At 31.5% G+C, this 9,493-nt stretch overlaps 1 protein-coding gene across 1 annotated transcript; it reads left to right on the top strand.

Moving 5' to 3' along the window:
- The first annotated feature begins 804 nt into the window (after positions 1–804).
- LOC127148624 (uncharacterized) lies at positions 805–1,588 on the top strand. The gene is made up of 2 exons (XM_051082749.1): positions 805–1,084; positions 1,181–1,588. Exons 1-2 carry the CDS (start codon positions 949–951, stop codon positions 1,465–1,467), a joined length of 423 nt encoding a protein of 140 aa, XP_050938706.1. The 5' UTR covers positions 805–948; the 3' UTR covers positions 1,468–1,588.
- The last annotated feature ends 7,905 nt before the right edge of the window (positions 1,589–9,493 follow it).

Here is a 9,493-nt window from a genome sequence, read left to right as displayed (position 1 = left end):
ATGATTATTAGATTTGAAGTTTTTAATGATTATTTACATTGGACTACATGATCGATAATTTATCATAACCAACACGATCGTTTAACATGGTCAACACCATCGTGTAAGTATATTATTTTACTGCGCTATCTTTTATCCTTGTAATATATCTTAAACAATCATGTAGTTGTGGTAAATGATCGTGGACTATGATACTATATATCATGGTCTAAACTATCGTAGATCATTCGTTTAAATTGTAATACATACACGATTGTTTAGAAGAAGATTATTCGAGCGCGTGTGGCCGACTAATTGTGTATTGACTGATTTAAGTATTTCACATTGTGGGCCTATGAACTTTTTCCGTTTTTAAAATTATTCTATATGATGTAAATATTTTACTGCTTAATTCTATTTTTGAAAAAAATCCCATTTAAAGTTTGATTGAGAAGCTTATAATATGACAAAGAAATTGAGAAATACTAGACAAAATATTGAGAAGTCCAGTAAAACATTCTTCACAGGTTTTCCTCCTATATACACATACTCAAGATAGTAAAAAAACTCGAGAAATTGATATAAGTAGCACAATTTTAGTTTTATTTTTTCTGAAAGTAGCACATTTTTTAAATATTCGTAAAACTGTTTTTCTCGATCCAATCTCGAGGGAAATCAACCTAAAATATTAAAATTTTCCAACTTACCAATTAGTTTGAGAAATGTTTCAGATTTTTCCGGTGTATTTCCATAGACATTAGAACTTAGATTCTCCTATTTTTTAAATCTTCTCAAATCTTATTTTGTTTTTTAATCGATTGTAGAACTATTCTAAAGCCTAAAATACTGAAGTGAGAAACAAATGGTGAAGGGAGATGTTGAGGAATTAGAGCATTTCTCTATTCACCAATCTGGGCAGTCTCTTCTCTATAGCATGAATTTAAAGCAGGTGAGAAATGGGCCACTTTCATGGGAAAGCCAATGTTCCATCTGCTTGTCCAGGAGTTGATAAATAGAAACAAGCTAAAATGTGCGTATGGCGTTACAAAGAAAAATGATTTACAGAAGGAATTTCTCCATGTATATCAGAAGTGTAAAGAGAGAGGTACTTTGATGACCCCTATGCTGTATTTTTCTTCTTTCAACTCAAATTTTCATGTGCTCTTGGTATTGTTCTATGTCTTCCATTCAACTGGTGCAGGGTCATTCTCCTCCTCTAAAGATTTTGTGACTCCTACTCGTACACCATTTGCTCAGTCACTAGCAATCTTCATTACGTTAGAGAATGGCCCGGGCCAATCTTTAATATCCTTCATTTTCAGCCTCAACATTCTGCAAACTATCACTGCCCTCGTTATAATGAGCAAACTCATTAGCTGTTCTTCTTCCTCAGTACGAATCCAATTCCAAACTAGACTCCATCTCTTGACTATCATTCCTCTGAGGGGCCGGAAGTTTTCTGGAATTATATTTATATCTCGAGTTTGAATCCATTGTAAATAAAGACAATAGATCTTCTGCAATCAATCTTCCCTTCACCAGGCTTTAAATTAAGATTTGATTTGGATAATTTATTTTAAATAAAAAGATTAAATAAAATTTGGGAAGAACAATTATAAGTTGGAAAATTTTAATATTTTAGAAAAATCTATCTATAGATTTAGCTTGAGATAGGAATATTAAAAAAATGTGCTCCTCTTGAAAAGTAAAATTAAAATTGTGCTATCTTTACCGAAGGAGAGAAGATAGGAAAAGCAGTGAAAGTGGGTAGGATCACCACACTGCTGACCGCCATACAGAAACAAATAGGAATCAGTTGATGATTCTAAAAATAGACAAAAACAAATTATAACCAAGTAAAAAGGAAAAAACATAGAATAACTCCCAACAGTAAAAACAATCTGTATTTTAACATCCACCTCAAATGAAAGGGTGAAGACGATGTCACACACAGAGTTTGTGATGTAGACTGCTAAATTTTTGCTCACTGAGAGCTTTTGTTAATCCTTCTGCAAGCTTTTCTTTCGAAGGAACATAACGCAAATCAATCTGTTTCACTACAGCCTACAACTTTATCTCTAATTATGTAATGTACATCAAGTTCTACATATTTGCTCCTTGAGTGAAAGACTGGATTAGCAGCCAACGGTAATGCACTCGTGTTGTCACACCAAGCAATGGAAGTTGGTTGACTTGGGTATCCAATTTCTAGAAGAAGTGATTGAACCCAACTAAGCTCAGTAGCAACAAGAGCAAATGGACAAAACTCTGATTTGGTGCTAGACCTTGCAACCACCTGCTGTATTTTGGATGACCAAGAAACTAAAGAGTCTCTCATAAAAACACAATAAGTTGCGATGGATTTTCTGTCATCTACACAAAAAGCCCAATCAGCATAAAAAAAAAAAGAAGCAACAATTTGAAGAGAATTGGACTTGGGAATATACTTAGCTCATGTGACAAGGTTCCTTTTAAATACCGAAGCACCCTCTTGACAGTTTGCCAATGAATAGTCGTTAGAGACTGAAGAAACTGACTCAACTTCTTAATAATATTGTAGGATATGTTTAGTCTCGTATTGGTAAGGTATTGCAGACCACCTATTGCCATAGGCTGTTGGATTAGACAAGGGTTCTCTTTCATTTATTGATAACTGTTTACCTGTTACATCTGGACTAGGGCAAGACTTGAAGTGCATCATTTCCAATCTGTTCAGCAAATCTAGTATATATATATTTTTAACTCAAATGAAAACTAGTGTACATCATCTCGATGTACTTCAATACCAAGAAAGTAGGATAATTCACCAAGATCCTTAAGAGAAATTCTGAGTTTAAATTAGCCACAAATCTATCAATTACCTTTGGCTCATCATTTCCAATGACTAATATGTCATCAACATAGATTAGTACATAAACTTGAATTTTCCCTTTAAGGAAGTAAAACAGTGAATTATCTGTCCTTGAGTTCTTGAATCCCCAGTTAATGTTTCAATCTTTCAAACCAAGCTCTAGGAGCTTGTTTTAACCCATACAATGCACGGTTCAATTTAATTACACACAAAGTGAGGTTTCTTTTTACTAACAAATCCTTCAGGTTGTGATATGTATGCAGATTTTTCTAATTTTCTAGTCATAGTTGGCAGCCAAAGATAACATAATTTTAACAATAGATGACTTTACAGCGGGACTAAAGGTTTCTTTGAAATAAATATCTGGATTTTGGTGTAACCTTTCGCTACTTCCCTTGCTTTGTATTTCTGAATAGTCCCATCTGTATTCCTCTTTAATCTAAAAACTCATCTGCATCCATCAAGATTAGTACCAGTGGTATAAGGAACTAAACACCAAGTCTTATTCTGTTCAACTGCTGCCATTTCTGCTTCCATAGCTTTTGTCCACTCAACTAATTATAGAGCTTCATTTACTGATGTAGACTCCTGAACTTCAAGATTGTTAACATGATAAGAGAGATAATTATATGTTTTAGGTTTGCAAATTTCACTTTTGGATCGTTTTTGCATAGGATGTAGGGAAGTGGTTTATTCATCTGTTTGGTGCTCAAGGTTTGGCATGGAAGTTTCAGAGGCTGGAGTTTATTTAAAAGAAGAAATTTCATTTGGTTGGGAAAAAGTTTCTAAAGGTTGTTCTGCTGCAGGAGACAAACTTTCAAAACTTGGTCTCTTGTCACTAGGGCTTCTGGTATCTAACTCCGATGGGTTATTATGAGAACTTGATCCTGGACTTCGATTTTTGCAAGACTCATGTTGTAAATTTGGGAAACTAAGACAGGACACAATAGTTTTATGAGTTTCTTGTTTAGTAAGTGAAGTTGTTAAAAAGTTTTCTTTGAAGGAAAATTCATTTTCATTAAAAACCACATGCCTAGACACATATATTCTTCCACTTGAGCTTAAACCCTTATAGCCTTTATGAGCTTCACTATAACCTAGAAAGACACATTTAGTGCTGTGAAATTGAAATTTTATGAGATTGGTATGGTCTTAAACAAGGAAAATAAGCACTCCCAAAAACTATTAGAAATGTATAGTCTGGTGGTCTACCAAAGGCTCTTTCCCATGGTGATTTTGAGTCTAAAACTGGTGTAGGAAGTCTATTTATTAAAAAAACAGCAGAGACAAAGGCATCTCATCACCAGAATCTTAAAGGCATGGAAGCTTGTGCTATCAAGGTTAGTCCCATTTCTACACACTATACTATCTTTTCTTTCCACAAGACCATTTTGTTGACTTTTGTGGGGACAAGGATGTCTAAACTCTATCCCACTCTCTCTTAGAAAATTAATAAAACTCCAAAACTTACCTCCCCAATCAGTTTGCAAGGTTTTTATTTTTCTCTCAAATTTGTTCTCAACAAGGATTTTGCAGTGGACAAAGGCTTGGAAAGCTATTGGTGAAGGTCCACAAAACTTACGTAATATTTATACCCAGAGGTGGAAGCTATTGGTGAAGGTCCCATAAGTCGCAAGCTATAAGCTCAAGAGGTTTTTGTGCATAAAAATTGGAATTTTTAAAAGGAATTAGAGTATGAGATTTGCCAAACTGACACATATATGCATCACAAGAACTACTATTTTTATTGTCAAAAGTAGAGACACTTACATGATTTAAAATTTGGGAAAGAACGGATGACCTAACCTATGATGCCATGTCTTTAGACACACTTGACAGGCGTAAAGAAAAAATTGTCTACTTTAACTGCAATAGTTATAAGTAAAATGAATTCACAAATCAAATGAATACTAAGAATTTTGAAAAGAATGTACGTACGTCCACTAGTGGAATAAAAAGTTGAGAAAAAACAAACTAAAACTAAAAAAGGAAAAATCAAATAACAAAACCAAAACATAAAACAGAGATTTTTTTTCTAGAATAATTTATAGCAAGAAATGATGAAAATAGAGATTTATTCTTTAATAACCCTTCAAATTTGGGTGGAGAGTGGAATTCTTGAAAAAAAAGTAATGATAGAGGAAAAACACATAGCAACAAGAAGAAGAATATATGATGAGGAAATTCATGCAGTTAATTGTTGTTCTTGTTCGTTACTTTAAAAAAAATTTAAAGGAAGACAAACTTAAATAAATTGCAGATTGATTAAATTATTGAAAAAAATTTAAAAAATAAATTAGTACTCACAAAAACAAATTAAGAAGAGTTCAAAGAATAGCACTAGATGCTTTTGACATATGAACTCAACTCGCACCGTAATCATAGACATATGAATTCAAATAAAACAACTGTGCACCCTTAAACACAAACATGCTAACTCTCCAGACATATAAAGTCTTTAGACATATGAACTTTAGACATGCTATATCAACTTAATGGTCGTGACTACCCCTAAACATATTCCACAAAAGCATAAAATATCAAATTAATAACATAAAAATACTTAGTTTAATCCTTGACATATGACTTTATGGACGAAGTTGATGATCAACATTAAAGAGGATACATGAAGAAGATGAGGAAGTATGATTTTGAGATATATTTCTTTTATTTGTTTTAGTTTTTTTTTTATTTCATTTCACTTGTATATGATACTAATTCTCCGCATATTTTTAAAGTATTTTTGTTTCATAGGTTATAGGTCTACTTCAAAACCTGTAATAAAATTATGCAATCTAATTGAGGAATCAAGAGTGGTCAATCTAATTGTGGTTGAAAATTATACGGAACGTAGTACCTACATCGCTATCATTATTGTTATCATTATCATTAAAAATATTGGTATCATAACCTTATGGAATATTATGAGTTTTCCAGTTTATTGTTACCTTTTATCTTTCTTGTTACCATTAGGGTCCAACTGTAACAATAATGATAAACAGTAACGATAAAATGTGACAAACTCGTAATTCTAGGTAAATGCGATCAAAAGCAATTCTTCTATATTTACGAAAGAGAAGCTAACAAGATAATAAATAAATAATTATAAGTGAAAGAAAAGTAGAGAAATAAGAACAAGAATAATAAGCAAATATTTAAACATGTAGTTACTCGAACCAATCTACCAACAAACTTTAAGAGTGTTAAAAATAACATTTATTTTTACAAAAGTTGGTTAATCACACAAGTATAAAATAGCTAAATTAAGATAAAAATTAATATAGCAGTTAAATTGATTTTAAATAATGTCGGATAAAATTAGGTGGGTACGATGAATAGTGTTAATTCAGAGAAAGAAACGGTTATATTTTGTTTAAAAAATAATTAACTTAAAAATTTTTTATAGATCCTTCCGACTCAAAAGATTATTTAAGGATTGGTTTAAAATGTAATAATGTTTAAAGAAATTTCATTAATACTTTTAAACTTCAAATAAAAAAAAGAAAGAAAAAAAAAAGAAAAAGAATTTTGGAAAGAAAATGGTTTAGGGTTAGTTAAACATATGGTTTCCTAGAAATAGGAGTCTGTTGAGTTTTGTCTTCCCTCGCAGCCGCCCAAAATTAGGATAACAATAATAAATTTGAAACCTCATGTATGTATACTCCTTTTTTTAAGGCAACAATAGGTCCATCTCCCACTTAATAATCAACTTAAATTGGAATTTTGGTTGATGACTCAAAAATGAAGACTCAAGCTTAGTTCAAGAGGTCAAATCCTTATTCTCAAATGATTCCTCTAAATCTATTGTAAAAGAAGCAAGGCCAAGCTTCCTAAATCCACACCATATGGATTGTGGTGAGTACCATGACGATGTCATGTTTCTTCTTTTTTTTTTTTTTTAAAAAAAGTAGTCCTTCTTAAGCTTTGGTAATTATTAAATAATGAATAATTAATTTATTTTGGGATTTTGTTGATTACATAACCATTGTTTTCATTCTCCAACTTTTTCAAAATAAAACTCATATAATTGATATTTCTCTTGTTATCCTATTTATAAAGTCAATCTTAAGGTTGAAATTAGAATCCAATCCAATCTGAAATATATATATATATATATAAGAAAAGATAAATGAATCATGGCTCCCTCTTAAATATTGGATTAATTGTGGGGGGAAAGTATAGTTATGAGGCGGCCTTTTAAGCTCCTCACGTTGCCCATTACACCCCTACACGTTTACTATATTATTTAGACGCTATTATATAAAATTATGAAAAATATTAATTTCCTTCCTATTTTTGAGAAACTTTAATTCACAACTTTTAATCATCCTTTCACGTTTACTATATTAATTAATGACATACAAATTGTCTTCAAAATCAACATTTTGTATTCTAACATACACAAAAATTCCCTTGCGAGGTAACACAACTAATTGGTAACAAAAAGATAAAATTTGATTAAAAATATAGAAATTTCAAGAAACGTGGGAAGATTGGAATTCAAAAAACGTCAATAATATTTATAAATTCAACATTCTTGACGTTTTATAAACGTCAAGTAATATTTATTTTTTTAATGTTTTCAAAACGTCAAATTATATCAATTAAATTATTGACGTTTTAAAACGTCAAAATTTTTTTATAAAAAGGGAGTTATTTTCCAAATTTCTTAACGTTTTAAAAACGTCCAGAATTACTAAGTAATTTTTTAATAAAAATATTATTTTTATTAAATATTTCATAACTTAAATTGATCAAAATTTCCCAAAATTCCCAAACTTTTTGCGCGCGCTTGCACCAATTTTTTCTTCACTTTCTTCGCATGTGTTGCTGTGAACTCGTAGACTGTCGCTTCGTCTTCCGAACGTCATCCGTCGAATGTTGCTTCGTCGTCGAGCGTTGTTCTTCTTCAAATTGGTCAAGGTCGTTTCGTCGCTGTCGTTCTGAGCGTTCTTCTTCAGCCTGGTTAACGTTCTTCTTCAACCGAACATCATCGAACGTCACTCCAACGTCGTCGAACATCGCTCGAACGTTGCTCGAACATCGCTCCGTCGTTGAACGTCTTGTCGAGCGTTGTTCTTCTTCATGGTTTTCAGGTTTTTCAGCCTTTTTACTTCTATAACTTTCTTTTTGGTACTTCAACATCTTTTTCTTCTTCTTTAGGTTTTTTTATCATTCATCATGTGAATAAATTGATTTAAAAGAGCAGGAAAACTTTATAGCTTATGATATATGGTGATAGATTGATATTCGATCTCAAGTTTATTGTTGACATTCTTCAAAGGCCACATAGAGATGGGCTATGAAATTTAATTTTGGTTCTGTTTGTTACTAAGGCTTTTGTTCATTGTTGTTAAAGTAGTGGATTCATTGAGCTTTTGTTCAAGCAATGTTAAGAGAACTAGGTTCTTAGTTCAATTGTGATTATTTGTAGTTGAATTTAGTTTCCTTGGTGGTCATCTTAGGAAGAGTTTTTTTTTTTTTTGTTGATATTTGGAATTTAATTTTGGTTTTGTTTGTTACTATGGTTTGGATGAGATTTGAAGTTTATGATGTTGATTTTTGTTTTGGAAAACCAAAGAAAATGGAGATTGTGTCATTTGAATCACCATATGTTTTTTCTTTGATTGATATTAGAAATCATGGTGCGGTAATGGAGATTAGTGTTGTTAAGAAAAGAGATGAAATTGAAGCTTTTGTTGCTATCTTATTTTCTTTATTTGTTTTCTTGGGGGAAAATTTGTGATGGGGGTTTGAAGAAACCTAATGTTGTGTAGAAATTTATTTTCTTTATTTGGTTAGTTGAGTGGAAATTTAGTCTTATTAAATGAATGTTTGTTCAATGTCCATATTTGTTTTCTCTTTTAATAATCTCAACAAGACTTTTTCAACTAATTTAATTTACTTTATTTGTCACTAGACTTACAATTATGGATAAATCATTGATGCACAAAAGTAGATTATACAAAGAATATGAGTTGTGTGTGGAAATTTTTTATCAAATTTAGATTTTCGAATACAACTACCTCCTACATTCGTTGTCCTTGTTTAAACTGTGGGAATTGCGAAAAGCATAGTAGAAAGGGTGTTAGAGATCATTTATAAGTTAATGGTATTGATGAAGGTTATAAAATTTGGTTTTGGTATGGTGAAGAACTTCCTAACTCATCTTTCTCTGGAGAATCTTCAAAGTTTGATATACATACATGTGAAGAGAATGACGTTGGAAGTGTAAAAGAAATGATTGAAGTTGCTCACAAGAAGTATTCAAAAGACCCAAATGGATTTAAGAAGTTACTTATTAATGCTGAAAAACCATTTTACGAAGGATGCAAAAAATACACCAAGTTGTCTACTCTAGTTAAATTGTATAATTTAAAAGTTAGGTATGGATGGAGTGATACCAGTTTTTCAGAATTACTTAAAACTTTGAAGGAAATTCTGCCAACTACCAATGAACTCCCAAATTCATTGTACGAAGCAAAGAAAACAAGGTGCATTTTAGGAATGGAATATGAAAAGATTCATGCATATGCCCTAATAATTGTTGTCTCTATGGGAAAGAATTTGTTAATGCAACTGAATGTCCTGAATGTGGTCAATCAAGGTGGAAAAACGTTAAGAATAGAAATGAAGAGAGAAAGAAAATTTTCTCAAAAGTGA

The sequence above is a fragment of the Cucumis melo genome, chromosome 3, assembly GCF_025177605.1.
Source record: "Cucumis melo cultivar AY chromosome 3, USDA_Cmelo_AY_1.0, whole genome shotgun sequence".
NCBI lineage: Eukaryota > Viridiplantae > Streptophyta > Magnoliopsida > Cucurbitales > Cucurbitaceae > Cucumis > Cucumis melo.
Note: the sequence above shows the minus strand (reverse complement) of the source record. Positions and strands in the feature narration are given on the sequence as shown.